The sequence below is a fragment of the Oncorhynchus masou genome, chromosome 28 (assembly GCF_036934945.1).
Source record: "Oncorhynchus masou masou isolate Uvic2021 chromosome 28, UVic_Omas_1.1, whole genome shotgun sequence".
NCBI classification, from domain to species: Eukaryota; Metazoa; Chordata; class Actinopteri; order Salmoniformes; family Salmonidae; genus Oncorhynchus; species Oncorhynchus masou.
Genome location: NC_088239.1, coordinates 51,721,073 through 51,739,707, shown reverse-complemented (window position 1 = coordinate 51,739,707; position 18,635 = coordinate 51,721,073). Strand labels below are relative to the sequence as shown.

The 18,635-nt window shown below is 43.5% G+C and overlaps 1 protein-coding gene across 5 annotated transcripts in view; it reads right to left on the bottom strand.

The window, feature by feature from the left end:
- LOC135517849 (lysine-specific demethylase 2B-like) overlaps window positions 1-18,635 on the bottom strand; it is a 53,846-nt gene that overhangs the window by 30,375 nt on the left and 4,836 nt on the right. For all 5 annotated transcript variants that reach the window (XM_064942502.1, XM_064942501.1, XM_064942499.1 and 2 more), the window contains 3 exons: window positions 12,655-12,748; window positions 12,085-12,238; window positions 11,785-11,900 (listed from right to left, as the gene is read on the bottom strand). In XM_064942502.1, the coding sequence (XP_064798574.1) occupies window positions 11,785-11,900; window positions 12,085-12,238; window positions 12,655-12,748 (364 nt within the window). The remainder of the gene's footprint in view (window positions 1-11,784; window positions 11,901-12,084; window positions 12,239-12,654; window positions 12,749-18,635) is intronic.

Below are 18,635 nucleotides of genomic sequence, written 5' to 3'. Positions count from 1 at the left end.
CTTATTCCTTGCCATCTACTCTGCAGCCCTTCGTAAAGTGTTGCAGTCATTTCAGTCGCTGATGTGTATAGTGATAAGTCATCCGCATACATAGACAAGTGGCAATTCATTAGTAAAGATTGAAATAAGTAAGGGGCCTAGACAACTGCCCTGGGGAATTCCTGATTCTACATAGATTATGTTGGAGAGGCTTCCATTAAAGGACACCCTCTGAGTTCTGTTAGACAAGTAACTCTATCCACAATATAGCAGTGGGTGTAAAGCCATAACACATAACTTTTCCAGCAGAAGAATATGATCGATAATGTCAAAAGCCGCACTGAAGTCTCAACAAAACAGCCCCCCCAATCTTTTTTATCCTCAAATTATGTCAGCCAATCATAAGTCATTTGTGTAATCAATCGATCAAATGTATTTATAAAGCCCTGTCTTACATCAGCTGATGTCACAAAGTGCTGTACAGAAACCCAGCCTAAAACCCCTAGGAAAAACTACCTAGAAAGGCCAGAACCTAGAAAGAAACATTGAAAGGAACCAGGCTCAGAGGGGTGGCCAGTCCTCCTCTGGCTGTGTAAGTGCTGTGCTTGTTGAACGTCCTTCCCTATAAGAGTGCTGGAAGTCTGTTGTCAATTTGTTTACTGTAAAATAGCATTGTATCTGGTCGAACACAATTTTTTCCCACACGTTTACTAAGGGTTGGCAACAGGCTGATTGGTTGGCTATTTGAGCCAGTAAAGAGTGCTTTACTATTATTAGGTAGAGGAATGACTTTTACTTCCCTCCAGGCCTGGGGGCACACACTTTCTAGTAGGCTTAAATTGAAGATATAGCAAATAGGGGGGCAATATTGTCCGCTATTATGCCCAGTAATATTCCATCCAATTGTCAGACCCAGTGGCTTGTCATTGTTGATATACAACAATCATTTTTTAACCTCTTCAACACACATACTTTACAGAATTCAAAATAATTCATAATTTGGTCAGATATACTTGGATGTGTAGTGTCAGCTTTTGTTGCTGGCATGTCATGCCTATGTTTGCTAATCTTGCCAATGAAAAAAATAATTAAAAGTAGTTGGCAATATCAGTCGGTTTTGTGATTAATGACCAATCTGATTCAATGAATGATGGAGCCGAGTTTGCCTTTTTTCCCAAAATGTAATTTAAGGTGCTCCAAGACCTTTTACTATCATTCTTTGTAATTTATCTTTGTTTCATAGTGTAGTTTCTTCTTCTTTATCATTCAGTTAGTCACATGATTCCGCAATTTTCAATACGTTTGCCAATCAGTTGTGCAGCCAGACTTATTTGACATTCCTTTTGCCTCATCCCTCAACCATACATTTTTTCAATTCCTCATCATTCCACAGGGATTTAAGTCATTTTCTTAAATGGGTGCAGGCTTATTAGTAACTGGAAAAGGCAATTTCATAAATGTGTCAAGTGCAGCATTTGTTTGCTCCTCATTAAACACCACGGACCAACAAATATTCTTTACATCAACAACATATGAATCACTAAAAAACGTATTGTATGACTTCTTATACACAATATTAGGCCCAGCCATTGAAACTTTCATTTTCCTAGATATAGCTACTATATTGTGATCACTACATCCGATGGATCTGGATACTGCTTTCAAGCTCATTTCTGCAGCGTTAGTAAAGCTGTGATCAATACATGTTGATTATTTCATTCCTGGGCTGTTTTTAACTACCCTGGTAGGTTGACTGATAACCTGGACCAGGTTGCAGGCACTGGTTACAGTTTGAAGCTTTTTCTTGAGTGGGCAGCTTGATGAAAGCCAGTCAATATTTAAATCACCCAGAAAATATACCGCTGTTGATATCACATACATTATCAAGCATTTTACACGTTATCCAGATTCTGACTGTTAGCACTTGGTGGTCTATAGCAGCTTCCCACAATAATGGGCTTTAGGTGAGGCAGATTAACCTATAGACATATTACTTGAACAGTATTTAACATGAGATCCTCTCTAAGTGTTACAGGAATATGGTTCTGAATATAAAACAGCCACACCTCCACTATTGGCATTTCTGTAAATGTTCTAACCTTGTATTGCTACCACTGTATCAAAGGTATTATCTAACTGATTTCAGAAACAGGCAGAATATGAATGTCATCTGTTACTAGCAAACTATTGATTTCATGAACCTTGTTTCTTAAGCTACATATAAAATCATATCAAATTAGTCACATGCGCCGAATACAACAGGTGTAGACCGTACAATGAAATGCTTACTTACGAGCCCCTAAACAACAATGACGTTTAAAAAAAATATAGATAAGAATAAGAAATAAAAGTAACAAGTAATTAAAGAGCAGCAGTAAAACAATAATAGCGAGACTATATACAGGGGGTGTACCGGTACCGAGTCAATGTGCAGGGGCACCGGTTAAATTAAATTAGTAAAAATATTTAATTTTCATGAAATCACAAGTGCAATATAGCAAAACACAGCTTAGCTTGTTGTTAATCCACCTGGCGTGTCAGATCTCAAAAAAGCTTTTTGGCAAAAGCATATCAAGCGTTTATGTAAGGACATCTCTCTCAGCAAACAAAACATTACAAACAGCTAGCAGCCGAGTAGATTGGTCACAAAAGTCAGAAAAGCAATAAAATGAACCGCTTACCTTTGATGATCTTCAGATGTTTGCACTCACGAGACTCCCAGTTACACAATAAATGTTCCTTTTGTTCCATAAAAATTATTTTTATATCCAAAATACCTCAATTTGGTTGGCGCGTTATGTTCAGAAATACACAGGCTCGAGCGGTCACGACCGGGCAGACAAAAATTCCAAATAGTATCTGTAAAGTTTGTAGAAACATGTCAAACATTTTTTATAATCAATCCTAATCGATAATATTTCAACCGGACGATAGCTTCTTCAATAGGAGATAGAAAATGTCTGCTCCAAGCTGTGCCAGCAGCGCATAAAATAAACGCTGCTGGCACCCAGCCATCCAATGACGCGATGTGATCTTTCTCGCTAATTTTTCAAAATAAAAGCCTGAATCTATGTTGTCTAAAGACTGTTCACAACATGTGGAAGTCATAGGAAAATGAATCTGGTTGATATCCCTTTAAATGGATTGAAGGCAGGCAATGGAATAGAAAGCATTCAGGAAAAACAGCACTTCCTCAGGTTTTTGCCTGCAATATCAGTTCTGTTATACTCAGACAATATTTTGACCGTTTTGGAAACTTTAGAGTGTTTTCTATCCTAATCTGACATTTATATGCATATTCTAGAGTCTGGGCCTGAGAAATAGGCAGTTTCATTTGGGTACGTTTTTCATCCAAACATCAAAATACTGCACCCTACACTCAACAGGTAAATGATGTGGACACCAAGGAACTTGAAACGCTCAACCTGTTCCACTGCAGCCCCGTCGATGAGAATGGGGGTGTGCTCGGTCCTCTTTTTCCCGTAGTCCATAATCATCTATTTTGTCTTGATACGTTGAGGGAGAGGTTGTTGTCCTGGCACCACACGGCCAGGTCTCTGACCTCCTCCCTATAGGCTGTCTCGTTGTTGATCAGGCCTACCACTGTGTCATCGGGAAACTTAATGATGGTGTTGGAGTCGTGCCTGGCCGTGCAGTCATGAGTGAACAGGGAGTACCGGAGGGGACTGAGCACGCACCCGACAGGCCCGTGTTGAGGATCAGCATGGCGAATGTGTTGTTACCTACCCTTACCACCTGGGGACGGCCCATCAGGAAGTCCACTATTCAGTTGCAGAGTGACCTGTTTAGTCCCAGGTTCCTTAGCTTATTTATGAGCTTTGAGGGCACTGAGCTGTAGTCAATGAATAACATTCTCACATAGGTGTTATTTTTGTCCAGGTGGGCAAGGGCTGTGTGGACTGCAAAAGAGATTGCATCATCTGTGGATCTGTTGAGGCAGTATGCAAATTGGAGTGGGTCTAGGGTTTCTGGTATAATGGTGTTGATGTGAGCCATAACCAGCCTTTCAAAGCCCTTCATGGCTTCAGACGTGAGTGCCATGGGTAGTCATTTAGGTAGGTTACCTTAGTGTTCTTGGGCACAGGCACTATGGTGGTCTGCTTAAAACATGTTGGTATTACAGACTCGGACAGGGAAAGGTTGAAAAATATGTTAACGTTGGCTATTTTGAGCACTTTTCTTCTGGGATGCTTACTTGTTTTCATTGCTCTATGGTGAAGCTTAGCAGAAGTAGATATGCTCATGTTATTTATGTTTGTGCACGGTGAGCTGCACGCAGTGAACTTCCTACTAGGGAACACCGCCTCGGTGCTAACAGTATACATCTGGTTCATATGCACATGATTACTGCACACAATAGCTGAAGGATCAGCAGAGGCATTCAGGACAGCTAGAGGGACAAAATTACGCTGTTTTTGAATGAATTATTTCACCTTTATTTAACCAGGTAGGCCAGTTGAGAACAAGTTCTCATTTACAACTGCGACCTGGCCAAATAAAGCAAAGCAGTGCGACAAAAACAATAACACAGAGTTACACATAAACAATGGATAACAATAACACAAACAATAAACAATAACACAAAAGAAAAGACAAATAGAAAAATCTATGTACAGTGTGTGCAAATGTAGAAGAGTGAAGAGGTAGGCCATAAATAGGCCCTAGAAGCGGAATGGTAGATGAATGGTAGATGTGCGGATGATGATGTGCAAGTAAAGATACTGGGGTGCAAAAGAGCAAGAGGGTAAGTAATAATATGGGGGTGAGGTAGTCGGATGTGCTATTTACAGATTGGCTGTGCACAGGTACAGTGACGGGTAAGCTGCTCAGACAGCTGACGCTTAAAGTTAGTGAAGGAGATATGTCTCCAGCTTCTTGCAGATTTTTGCAATTCGTTCATGTCATTGGCAGCAGAAAACTGGAAGGACAGGCGGCCAAAGGAAGTGTTGGCTTTGGGGGTGACCAGTGAAATATACTTGATTGAGCGCGTGCTACGGGTGGATGTAGCTATGGTGACCAGTGAGCTGAGGCGGGGCTTTACCTAGCAAAGACTTATAGATCACCTGGAGCCAGTGGGTTTGGCAACAGATATGTAGCGAGGGCCAGCCAACGAGAGCATACAGGTCACAGTGGTGGGTAGTATATGGGGCTTTGGTGATAAAACGGACGGCACTGTGATAGACTACATCCAGTTTGCTTAGTAAAGTGTTGGAGGCTATTTTGTAAATTACATAGCCAAAGTCAAGGAAAGGTAGGATAGTCCGTTTTTTGAGGGCAAGTTTGGCAGCATGAGTGAAGGAGGCTTTGTTGCAAAATAAGATACTGATACTAGATTTAATTTTGTATTGGAGATGCTTAATGTGGGTCTGGAAGGAGAGTTTACAGTCTAACCAGACACCTAGGTGTTGTCCACATATTCTGGGTCAGAACCGTCCAGAGTAGTGATGCTAGTCGGGCGGGAGGGTGGAGGCAGCAATCGGTTGAAGAGCATGCATTTAGTTTTACTAGCATTTAAAAGCAGTTGGAGGCCACGGAAGGAGTGTTGTATGGCGTTGAAGCTCGTTTGGAGGTTTGTTAGCACAGTGTTCAAAGAAGGGCCAGATGTATACAGAATGGTGTCGTCTACGTAGAGGTGGATCAGAGAATCATCAGCAGCAAGAGCGACATCATTGATATATAAAGAGAAAAGAGTCGTCCCAAGAATTTAACCCTGTGGCACCCCCATAGAGACTGCCAGAGGTTGGGACAACAGACCCTCCGATTTGACACACTGAACTCTATCTGAGAAGTAGTTGGTGAACCAGGCGAGGCAGTCATTTGAGAAGCCAATGCTGTTGAGTCTGCCGATAAGAACGCGGTGATTGACAGAGTCGAAAGCCTTAGCCAGGTCGATGAAGACAGCTGCACAGTACTGTCTTTTATCGATGGCGGTTATGATATCGTTTAGGACCTTGAACGTGGCTGAGGTGCACCCATGACCAGCTCGGAAACCAGATTGCATAGTGGAGAAAGTACGGTGGAATTCAAAATGGTCGGTGATCTGTTTATTAACTTGACTTTCAAAGATTTTAGAAAGGCAGGGCAGGATGGATGTATGTTTGGGTCTAGAGTCTCCCCCCCTTTGAGGAGGGGGATGACCGTGGCAGCTTTCAATCTTTGGGGATCTCAGACGATATGAAAGAGGGGTTGAATAGGCTAGTAGTAGGGGTTGCAACAATTTTGGAGGATAATTTTAGAAAGAGAGGGTCCAGATTGTCTAGCCCAGCTGATTTGTAGGGATCCAGATTTTGCAGCTCTTTCAGAACATCAGGTTACTTACATTGTGTCTACCAACTCCCCTGGTATAATGTACATTTGCTGAAGAATTATGACAACTCAGCATCACAATGGTAGGGATTAGCTGAGCTGGGCTTGAGTCATTGATAAGTCATTGTCTCAATGCAGCCTTAATGTTGTAAAAGGATCCAGGAACCCAAATGATTTGGGTGGATCACATCCTCCTTATAAAATGTGTTTTGTTTCCAAAAAGTTATTGAAATTGTCAACAAAAAGTTACACCAATTGAGCTGCAATAATCACGTAGCCAGTTGTGAATAGAAAGAATCCTGCAAAAGCATTCAATGCCACTATTCAGAGGGCACAGAGCCAAATATGATGGGTATTTAATTAGCGTCTAGCAGAGAGTCAATGAACTCTTTAAAATCCAGTTTCAACAGTTCAGAATTGCCCTTCATAATGTTACTAAAACCCACATGAACTACGATAGAATCGATTTCCATGTCCTGAAGTAGTACATTCCGTAGCAGTTAAGTAATGTCATTTACTCAAGCTCTGGGATAGGACATTGTTCCTGGTGCAAAAACATTCACATTTCTTACCATGGAGCAGCACAAAATCACGGCTGGCGAGAAGGACGAGGACACCCACCCACTCCCATGCCTCGGAGAACACTTTATGGGCGGGTGAGAGGTAGGATAACTTGAGCCCGTTGCTCCCGGCACAGGCCTCCGACATATGGAGAATCCCTGTTCGATCCAGAGCAGGGACGGAAGGTTGCCGACGTCAACTTCGAAATCGTAGGACATAAGTACTCCCAGTTGTCATTCCGTCTCACATGACAACACACAGGGTCATTCCCACACTGCAGTAAATTAGTTAATAATCTACTTCCGGGTTGGAGCGAGCGGTCGCATCTACACTTCGGTCCGCAGGAGATACTGCTAGCTAGCTAGCCAACAGCTAGCCAACGTCTACCGAATAGAACGTCAACAACCCGGTCAACATTCCGCTTCGCTCCACAGGTAGTATCACATTTTCATTTCACTTCATTACAGTACAACGGTTTGATTTGTTTGATCGTAGCTAGCTACATAGCCGTCTTTGTATCAAAGACAATTGTGTAGTCTAGAGCGATTTTCTAGGTTAGCTAGCCAGCTATTGTCGTTCTTTTAACGTAACGTAACGTAATCAACACTGCTAGCTAGCCAGCTAGCCCCCGAATAGCAGCACTGTAGAAACTATTACACTCAACGGAACGACTAGATTAGTGTAGTGTCAACAACGCAGCCACTGCCAGCTAGCCTACAAAGTCAACAACGCAGCCACTGCCAGCTAGCCTACTCCAGCAGTACTGTATCATTTCAATCATTTTAGTCAATAAGATTCTTGCTACGTAAGATTAACTTTCTGAACATTCGAGACGTGTAGTCCACTTGTCATTCCAATCTCCTTTGCATTAGCGTAGCCTCTTCTGTAGCCTGTCAACTATGTGTCTATCTATCCCTGTTCTCTCCTCTCTGCACAGACCATACAAACGCTCCACCCTAATCTGGTGGTCCCAGCGCGCACGACCCACGTGGAGTTCCAGGTCTCCGGTAGCCTCTGGAACTGCCGATCTGCGGCCAACAAGGCAGAGTTCATCTCAGCCTATGCCTCCCTCCAGTCCCTCGACTTCTTGGCACTGACGGAAACATGGATCACCACAGATAACACTGCTACTCCTACTGCTCTCTCTTCGTCCGCCCACGTGTTCTCGCACACCCCGAGAGCTTCTGGTCAGCGGGGTGGCGGCACCGGGATCCTCATCTCTCCCAAGTGGTCATTCTCTCTTTCTCCCCTTACCCATCTGTCTATCGCCTCCTTTGAATTCCATGCTGTCACAGTTACCAGCCCTTTCAAGCTTAACATCCTTATCATTTATCGCCCTCCAGGTTCCCTCGGAGAGTTCATCAATGAGCTTGATGCCTTGATAAGCTCCTTTCCTGAAGACGGCTCACCTCTCACAGTCCTGGGCGACTTTAACCTCTCCACGTCTACCTTTGACTCAGTCCTCTCTGCCTCCTTCTTTCCACTCCTCTCCTCTTTTGACCTCACCCTCTCACCTTCCCCCCCTACTCACAAGGCAGGCAATACGCTCGACCTCATCTTTACTAGATGCTGTTCTTCCACTAACCTCATTGCAACTCCCCTCCAAGTCTCCGACCACTACCTTGTATCCTTTTCCCTCTCGCTCTCATCCAACACTTCCCACACTGCCCCTACTCGGATGGTATCGCGCCGTCCCAACCTTCGCTCTCTCTCCCCAGCTACTCTCTCCTCTTCCATCCTATCATCTCTTCCCTCTGCTCAAACCTTCTCCAACCTATCTCCTGATTCTGCCTCCTCAACCCTCCTCTCTTCCCTTTCTGCATCCTTTGACTCTCTATGTCCCCTATCCTCCAGGCCGGCTCGGTCCTCCCCTCCCGCTCCGTGGCTCGACGACTCATTGCGAGCTCACAGAACAGGGCTCCGGGCAACCGAGCGGAAATGGAGGAAAACTCGCCTCCCTGCGGACCTGGCATCCTTTCACTCCCTCCTCTCTACATTTTCCTCCTCTGTCTCTGCTGCTAGAGCCACTTTCTACCACTCTAAATTCCAAGCATCTGCCTCTAACCCTAGGAAGCTCTTTGCCACCTTCTCCTCCCTCCTGAATCCTCCTCCCCCCTCCTCCCTCTCTGCAGATGACTTCGTCAACCATTTTGAAAAGAAGGTCGACGACATCCGATCCTCGTTTGCTAAGTCAAACGACACCGCTGGTTCTGCTCACACTGCCCTACCCTGTTCTCTGACCTTTTTCTCCCCTCTCTCTCCAGATGAAATCTCGCTTCTTGTGACGGCCGGCCGCCCAAGAACCTGTCCGCTTGACCCTATCCCCTCCTCTCTTCTCCAGACCATTTCCGGAGACCTTCTCCCTTACCTCACCTCGCTCATCAACTCATCCCTGACCGCTGGCTACGTCCCTTCCGTCTTCAAGAGAGCGAGAGTTGCACCCCTTCTGAAAAAACCTACACTCGATCCCTCCGATGTCAACAACTACAGACCAGTATCCCTTCTTTCTTTTCTCTCCAAAACTCTTGAACGTGCCGTCCTTGGCCAGCTCTCCCGCTATCTCTCTCAGAATGACCTTCTTGATCCAAATCAGTCAGGTTTCAAGACTAGTCATTCAACTGAGACTGCTCTTCTCTGTATCACGGAGGCGCTCCGCACTGCTAAAGCTAACTCTCTCTCCTCTGCTCTCATCCTTCTAGACCTATCGGCTGCCTTCGATACTGTGAACCATCAGATCCTCCTCTCCACCCTCTCCGAGTTGGGCATCTCCGGCGCGGCCCACGCTTGGATTGCGTCCTACCTGACAGGTCGCTCCTACCAGGTGGCGTGGCGAGAATCTGTCTCCTCACCACGCGCTCTCACCACTGGTGTCCCACAGGGCTCTGTTCTAGGCCCTCTCCTATTCCCGCTATACACCAAGTCACTTGGCTCTGTCATAACCTCACATGGTCTCTCCTATCATTGCTATGCAGACGACACACAATTAATCTTCTCCTTTCCCCCTTCTGATGACCAGGTGGCGAATCGCATCTCTGCATGTCTGGCAGACATATCAGTGTGGATGACGGATCACCACCTCAAGCTGAACCTCGGCAAGACGGAGCTGCTCTTCCTCCCGGGGAAGGACTGCCCGTTCCATGATCTCGCCATCACGGTTGACAACTCCATTGTGTCCTCCTCCCAGAGCGCTAAGAACCTTGGCGTGATCCTGGACAACACCCTGTCGTTCTCAACTAACATCAAAGGCGGTGGCCCGTTCCTGTAGGTTCATGCTCTACAACATCCGCAGAGTACGACCCTGCCTCACACAGGAAGCGGCGCAGGTCCTAATCCAGGCACTTGTCATCTCCCGTCTGGATTACTGCAACTCGCTGTTGGCTGGGCTCCCTGCCTGTGCCATTAAACCCCTACAACTCATCCAGAACGCCGCAGCCCGTCTGGTGTTCAACCTTCCCAAGTTCTCTCACGTCACCCCGCTCCTCCGCTCTCTCCACTGGCTTCCAGTTGAAGCTCGCATCCGCTACAAGACCATGGTGCTTGCCTACGGAGCTGTGAGGGAAACGGCACCGCAGTACCTCCAGGCTCTGATCAGGCCCTACACCCAAACAAGGGCACTGCGTTCATCCACCTCTGGCCTGCTCGCCTCCCTACCACTGAGGAAGTACAGTTCCCGCTCAGCCCAGTCAAAGCTGTTCGCTGCTCTGGCCCCCCAATGGTGGAACAAACTCCCTCACGACGCCAGGACAGCGGAGTCAATCACCACCTTCCGGAGACACCTGAAACCCCACCTCTTTAAGGAATACCTAGGATAGGATAAAGTAATCCTTCTCACCCCCCCCCTTAAATGATTTAGATGCACTATTGTAAAGTGGCTGTTCCACTGGATGTCATAAGGTGAATTCACCAATTTGTAAGTCGCTCTGGATAAGAGCGTCTGCCAAATGACTTAAATGTAAATGTAAATGATGAAGGTGCAGGAAGATCAGGCTCCAGGACGTCAAAACTATTCGTTGTTTGTATCTGCTCCGGGCCTATCGTTGGGAGTGTAGACTGCTTTGCGGGAGGCCGCTGTCTTTGCCTACCACGGTTCATGACATGCGACTATCTTTGATTGCCTTGCTCCTCTTGCTGTGCCCCTTCGACTCTGCTATCAGATGGGGGAGCTCCAGGCAACACAGGCCAGTCGGATAATGACAAAAGACAAGGCGGAGATGCAGCCAACAAGCGCGTACACCGTCCAGCCACTGGCGTAGAAAAGGCAAACATTCTACTCTGCATTTTAACCAGTTTCTTAGGTAGGCTGGCAACCTGCGTGATCAAGGAAGCCACCTCAAGCCTATAATCCCCGGCAAGCAAACAATTGCCGCATTGGAACTCTTGAGTGATCCGGTTTGTCCTGAAGCAAAGCGTAGTAGACACAGCTCCTACAGCACTGGAACACTACAATTATTTCTCCAGACAAAGAGGGCTCCATTGCAAAACTCATCTGGGACTAACTTCGTTAGCTTGGTGGCAAGCAGCTTAGCGGCTCTGTCAAGCAGGCTTCAACCTGTCTGCTAAGCAGAATTCTGGGACAAGAAATAGCGGTCCTAGCTGTTAAAAGCTAACCACGTCACGGAATCCACGCAAAAACAAGTTTGGTACTTATATTTAACGAATATTAGTTATGTTTTAATCAAAAAATAACAAACCGAGTGTTTCCAGCATACAGTGTTCAGCTGCGCACTCTGATGACATCACAAGGTTGGTTTGACATTCTCACACTCATTGACGCAGCAAACTAAGTGACCTTGACTTGTTTGTATGAGGTGTAGAGACACAGTTTAGTTTAACTAATGGTAGAGACACAGTTTAGTTTAACTAATGGTCATAGGTGGAGTGAAGCGTCAGTAGTGGGACACCTGTATGACAGCCTACCTTAGTCCTATTCTCTATCTCATAGATGGAGAGTTGCATGGGAATGTTAAAGCTGTGCAGAATGTTGCCTCCAAACACCAGCGTGTCCTCAGGGGTGTAGACTGCATGAATCCAGCCTGTAACAGGACAGCCAGCCAAACATCATGAGAACCGGCTGACCCACTCAAAACAGATAGCATGCCCAAACATGTCCTCAAACACATGCTTGAATAAAGCAGAGCATGTAATGTATGGTTTGCTACAATAATATTAACGTCAATATGATAGGAATACATCAAATTTAAATGCTAGGCAGTTCACCAGAGGGGATGAAGAAGGTGTAGCCCTGTTTCAGCTCCACCCTCTGGCAGCCATCTGCACGGTCTCCCAGGAAGATGTCACTCTGCTTGCCTGACAGAACCCAGTCCTCATACAGGGCAAGGTTATGAGGCGTCGGAGGCACCAGCCAGAACACCTGGGGACAGGACAGGGTATGAAAAGTTGTGAATGTAGCTTTGGTAGTCATCTAAAACAAGGGTGATATTTCTATGTTAACAGCACTCAATGTTACAACTTATACTAGAGAAGCCGGGACATTTCTTAGATTTGCCTATCCTACCGCAACATTTCTCTTCCTCTAGCTTGAAATTTGCACGTTTATATAATGAGATCCGTCAACGGACTACCTAGCAACAGTCCTGTGATTTCTGCAGCCGTCGCTGAGAAAAACAGGGGGCAGGTTCATTTGTAGCGCCTCTGCAGAAATCTGATACATTTACAGTACCGGCATTGGGGGAGGGTACATCAGAGCCTCAGGTGGATGCACTGCTGTTATCCACATACTGTTAAAGAAAAATTAATACAAATAATAATACAAATAAATTAACTTACCTTCCCTCCCTTGAAAACGTGATACCACACAGACGTGCCCCCGAAATCAATGTGGAAGTCAGTATAGCAGCCCTTCACGCTCATCAAACAGTACCTACAGAGGGGGGATGAGAGGGATGGATGATGAGACCCTGCATCTGCATAGTTATGATGAACCTGAGGGATCAGACCGTGGGTTAGATACTGAGCTGAATGAACATCATGAACAGAAATGGGTAAATAAAACATGTGCAGTATGGTCACCAACTTTGTCAAAGAAGCGCTCAGTGAGCAAACTTTTGTTCACTGTTCTTACCCCAGAAACTATCCAGAAAGTGTAGCATTGCAACATTCCAGTACATGGAACGGAGCTTGAGTATGGAAGCTATTTGGCCGAAAATGTCTATTTATTCCTTCAAAACAAGCAGTTCAACCAATTTGGAACAGCCCCAATACCTGGTTGAAATCTTCTACATCTACCAATACTCTATTCCGACCAACATCAAAAAAATCAATAACCACAAATATGTGGACAAACACACTCAATACCCCATAATGTCAAAGTGAAATGTTATTTGCAGTTTTTACTAATTAATTAAGAAAGAAAAGATGAAATGTCGAGTCCATAAGTATTCAACTCCTTTCTTATGGTAAGCCTAAAGTTCAAGAGTAAATATGTTGCTTAGCAAGTAATATAAGTTCCATGGACAATTATCTGTAAGGTCCCTCAGTCGAGCAGTAAATTTCAAACACAGATTCAACCACAAAGACCAGAGAAGGGCCCTCGCAAAGAAGGGCACCTATTGGTAGATCGTTTTATTTTTATTTTTAAAGCAGACGTTGAATATCCCTTTGAGCATGATGAAGTTATTAATTATACTTTGGATGGTGTATCAATACTAGAGGTCGACCGATTAATCGGAATGGCCGATTAATTAGGCGATTTCAAGTTTTCATAACAATCGGTAATCGCCATTTTTGGACACCGATCACGGCCGATTACATTGCACTCCACGAGGAGACTGAGTGTTATGAGTGCTACCTGTTATGCGAGTGCCGCAAGGAGCCAAGGTAAGGTGCTAGCTAGCATTAAACATACCTTGTAAAAACAATCAATCTTCACACTAGTTAACTACACATGGTTGATGATATTACTAGTTTATCTAGCTTGTCCTGCGTTGCATATAATCGATGCGGTGACTGTTAATTTATCATTGAATCATAGCCTACTTCACCAAATGGTTATTTAACAAGTGCATTCATGAAAAGAAATACTGTCGTTGCACCAATGTGTACCTAACGATAAACATCAATGCCTTTACCTGCATATTTAGTTAATATTACCTGCTAACATGAATTTCTTTTAACTAGGGAAATTGTGTTACTTCTCTTGCGTTCCGTGCAACAGAGTCAGGCTATATGCAGCAGTTTGGGCCGCCTGGCTCGTTGCGAACTGTGTGAAGACCAACTTAGCCAAATGGGGGATGACTTAATAACAGCGCATTTGCAAAAAAAGCACAATCGTTGCACGAATGTACCTAACCATTAACATCAATGCCTTTCTTAAAATCAATACACGAGGTATCTTTTTTTTTAAACCTGCATATTTAGTTAAAAGAAATCCAGGTTAGCAGGCAATATTAAACTAGGGGAATTGTGTCACTTCTCTTGCGTTTATTGCACGCAGAGTCAGGGAATATGCAACAGTTTGGGCCGCCTGGCTCGTTGAGAACTAATTTGCCAGAATTTTACGGAATTATGACATAACATTGTAGGTTGTGCAATGTAACAGGAATATTTAGACTTATGGATGCCACCCGTTAGATAAAATATGGAACGGTTCCGTATTTCACTGAAAGAATAAATGTTTTGTTTTCAAAATGATAGTTTCCAGATTTTACCATATTAATGACATACGGCTTGTATTTCTGTGTGTTATTATTTTATAATTAACTCTATGATTTGATATTTGATAGAGCAGTCTGACTGAGCAGTGGTAGGCAGCAGCAGGCTCGTAAGCATTCATTCAAACAACACATTTGTGCATTTGCCAGCAGCTCTTCCCTGTGCTCCAAGCATTGAGCTGTTTATGACTTCAAGCCTATCAACTCCCGAGATTAGGCTGGTGTAACCGATGTGAAATGGCTAGCTAGTTAGCGGGGTGCGTGCTAATAGTGTTTCAATCAGTGACGTAACTCGCTCTGAGACCTTGAAGTAGTTGTTCAGTGACACAATTTCCCTAGTTTAATATTGCCTGCTAACCTGGATTTCTTATAACTAAATATGCAGGTTTTAAAAAAAAGATACCTCATGTGTATTGATTTTAAGAAAGGCATTGATGTTTATGGTTAGGTACATTCGTGCAACGATTGTGCTTTTTTTGCAAATGCGCTGTTATTAAGGGCCGTGGCTTTTGTTGAGCGATGGGTAACTGGCTGTTGTCGATGTGTTCCTGGTTCGAGCCCAGGTAGGGGCGAGGAAAGTGACAGAAGCTATACTGTTACACTGGCAATACTAAAGTGCCTATAAGAACATCCAATAGTCAAGGGATTATGAAATATAAATGGTATAGAGAGAAATAGTCTTATAATAACTACAACCTAAAACTTCTTACCTGGGAATATTGAAGACTCATTTTAAAAGAAACCACCAGCTTTCATATGTTCTCATGTTCTGAGCAAGGAACATGGCACATATTGCACTTTTACTTTCTTCTCCAACACTTTGTTTTTACATTATTTAAACCAAATTGAACATGTTTCATTATTTATTTGAGGCTAAATTGATTTTATTGATGTAATATATTAAGTTAAAATAAAAGTGGCCATTCAGTATTGTTGTAATTCTCATTATTACAAATAAATAAATGTTTAAAAAAAAAAAAAATGTTTAAATTTATCGGACGATTAATCGGTATCGGCTTTTTTGGGTCCTCCAATAATCAGTTTCGGCGTTGAAAAATCATAATCGTTCGACCTCTAATCAATACACCCAGTCACTACAAAGATACGAGCGTCCTTCCTAACTGAGTTGCCGGAAAGGAAAGAAACCGCTCAGGGGTTTCACCATGACGACAATGGTGACTTTAAAACAGTTACAGAGTTTAATGGCTGTGAAAGGAGAAAACTTAGGATGGATCAACAACATTGTAATTACTCCACAATACTAAACTAATTGACAGAGTGAAAAGGAAGCCTGTACAGAATGAAAATATTACAAAGCATGCATCCTGTTTGCAAGAAGGCACTACAGTACAACTGCAAAAGTTTTGTCCTGAATATGGAGTCTTATGTTTGGGACAGATCCAATACAACACATTATGGAGTACTACTCTCCATATTTTCAAGCACAGTAGTGGCTGCATCATGTTATGGGTATGCTTGTAATCATTAAGGACTGGGGAGTTTTTCAGGATAAAAAAAGAAATGGAGCTAAACGCAGGCAAAAGGAAATCCTGGTTCAGTCTGCATTCCACCAAACACTGGGAGATTAATTCACCTTCCAGCAAGACAATAACCTAAAACACAAGGCCAAATCTACTGGAATTGCTTACCAAGACAGCCAATGTTCCCGAATTACAGTTTTGACTGAAATCTACTTAGAAATCTGTGACCGTGGCCAATGGCGCAGTCTCTGAAGGAACATTTTTAAATGCTGTTCTCTTGGCCGCAGAGACTTCCTGCCAATTTTGCCTTCGGATGGGAGAAAATGTTAACGTTTTAAGCTCATTTCCTGCAATTCTACACATTTTGCCGAGGCTTATGTAGTGTTCTTATGCAGCAGAGTGAATCAAACATTCTAGCAGCAGGCCGCAGCTGCTAAATTAATATAGGGAAAACAATGCAAATTATGGTTAAAGCCAGTCATGATTGTTGTAAGATGGTTTGATTTGTATGTAGGCTACTGCAAAATGGTGCATCCATTCTCCTGGTATCATTTTAAAGTCAGCACAGGTATTCTACTCGCCAGGTTTCTCAGATCTATACCCTACAGTAAATCAGGCAACAACAAAAATTCTAGCTACAGGTCCATACATACACTGAGTGTTTGATGAAAAAGGTTATGACATTTCTAATTCAAAGCCTTTCACAGGGTTGTAATTCCACTATTCAAGCCATGGGACATCCATCATGAATGATGAACAAACAATACACCAAATCAATACCAAACACTGATCGACACAACCCCTGTTCCTGTTGTAGGACAAATGACTTCTCTTGGCAGCACGAGTCCACCAGGGAGCCTCCATAACACCAGTTGATCAATACAAGCTTGTTTGCCTCCTCTGATCCAGTCAGCTGCAAGAGCTCATAAAATACAGACCACTTCCCATCCTGTCAACGCGGCTAATTTCAGCCATACATATTTAATTTGGTCTATTACATAAGTCGGGGGCTAAGATATAGTTCTCCAGCCTCCACTGGCTCCTACTGTATGACGCTGTTTAGGAAGATACACTGCTGTAGGATGGATGACAAGCCTGTATCTGCTCCCTCCCACAGAGAGACCTGAGGAAAGGGTTTACAGGAGTATGACCTTGACTGAGGTAATGGGTTAAACTGCCAGTTTAAGCACATAAATACTCAGGGAGAAGGACACCTCATCCATTTAAGTGATAATGCCCAAGAAGCCGGTGTTTGGAGGATATATTGCCACGAGTGTCGTAAAGGGCCGGCAAACCGTGCCAATATATCCTCCAAACACTGGAATCGTGGGCATTATCATTTTTATACAAAGGGTTACCAACATATTCAAATAATGATTGACATATTTTCATTAAAAAAAACATTTTTTATGAATTTATTCATACTATTTCATCCTTCCACAAGATATAGTTCCGACACAAATCTAAGGTTGCCAGCCAAGCCGACTGGTCATTCGTTCTATCGGTTCGGTTGCAAGAGATGTGACCCATCCGTCATTTCTGTTCTCTATCTATGGACGCGACCCAGTCACTCATTCTAAATGTTCCATTACCATACTGGCTGGCAACGTTCTTATTCCTTGCTTGCCAGTTATGGCTAAATTACAGTCACGTCAAACAGTGCAGCCAGAATAACAGCAAAGTAGCTGCATTTGCATTTGTTTAAGCTGTTTTCTTAGTGACATTTATTTGGAATCATCCATAACAATGAGTTAATGGGGCGCGATTTCGCCCGGCATAGAAAATGTGTTCTCTCGTCAGGACACTGTTGTTCAGAGGAGCTAGCCAACAACACAGCTAACACAATCACAACAAACTGAAGCTGGAAAGACTTCAAACAAGCTGCATTTCGTTTTGTTTTACCTGTTTTCTGACATTACCTGTTTTCTTGACATTTCTTTGTATATATCCATAAAAATGATGCCAGCTGATTCATGAATTTAAATGGCTGAGAAAAGTGGTCTGTCTCGTCCCGACACATTCATTACTATGGGACAGGTGGAGAAATAATTTCAATATTGAAATAATGTTGCAAATGTCAGAGGTTTATACAAATCTCAGCTGTGGAAAACCAACTGCTTGCTTAAAAAAAATGGGATATAATGTCTAGATGCTTTTTATAGTGGAGATCAAGTTTCTAAATTGCCTGGCTGGGTTGACGAGACAGTGAATTGCGCAGTGAGATGGATCAGAGTAAATATGCATTTCAACGTCATAGCTTTAGCCGGTGGTAACTTGTTGAATAGACACCAGTTGGAATGCGGTTTTAAACAATCAGTGTCCAGGATTAGACCACCTTTTGTATAACTAGACACAAATATCACCTACACTCAATGGAACATGTAGAGACGCATAATACTGTATGGCTTACATACTTCACATTCACTTTCTTTATATTATGAATACCATACTTGCAAACAAAGACAAATAATTTTCAAAGAAGCACATATAGGCCTCCTACACATTCACAGATGTTTATGATAGAACTATCTTCACCCACGTCTGTTGCAATTATCATAAACTGAGGGCCCATCTGCTGAACCTGTGAGACACAACATATTCACAAACATAGATCCCC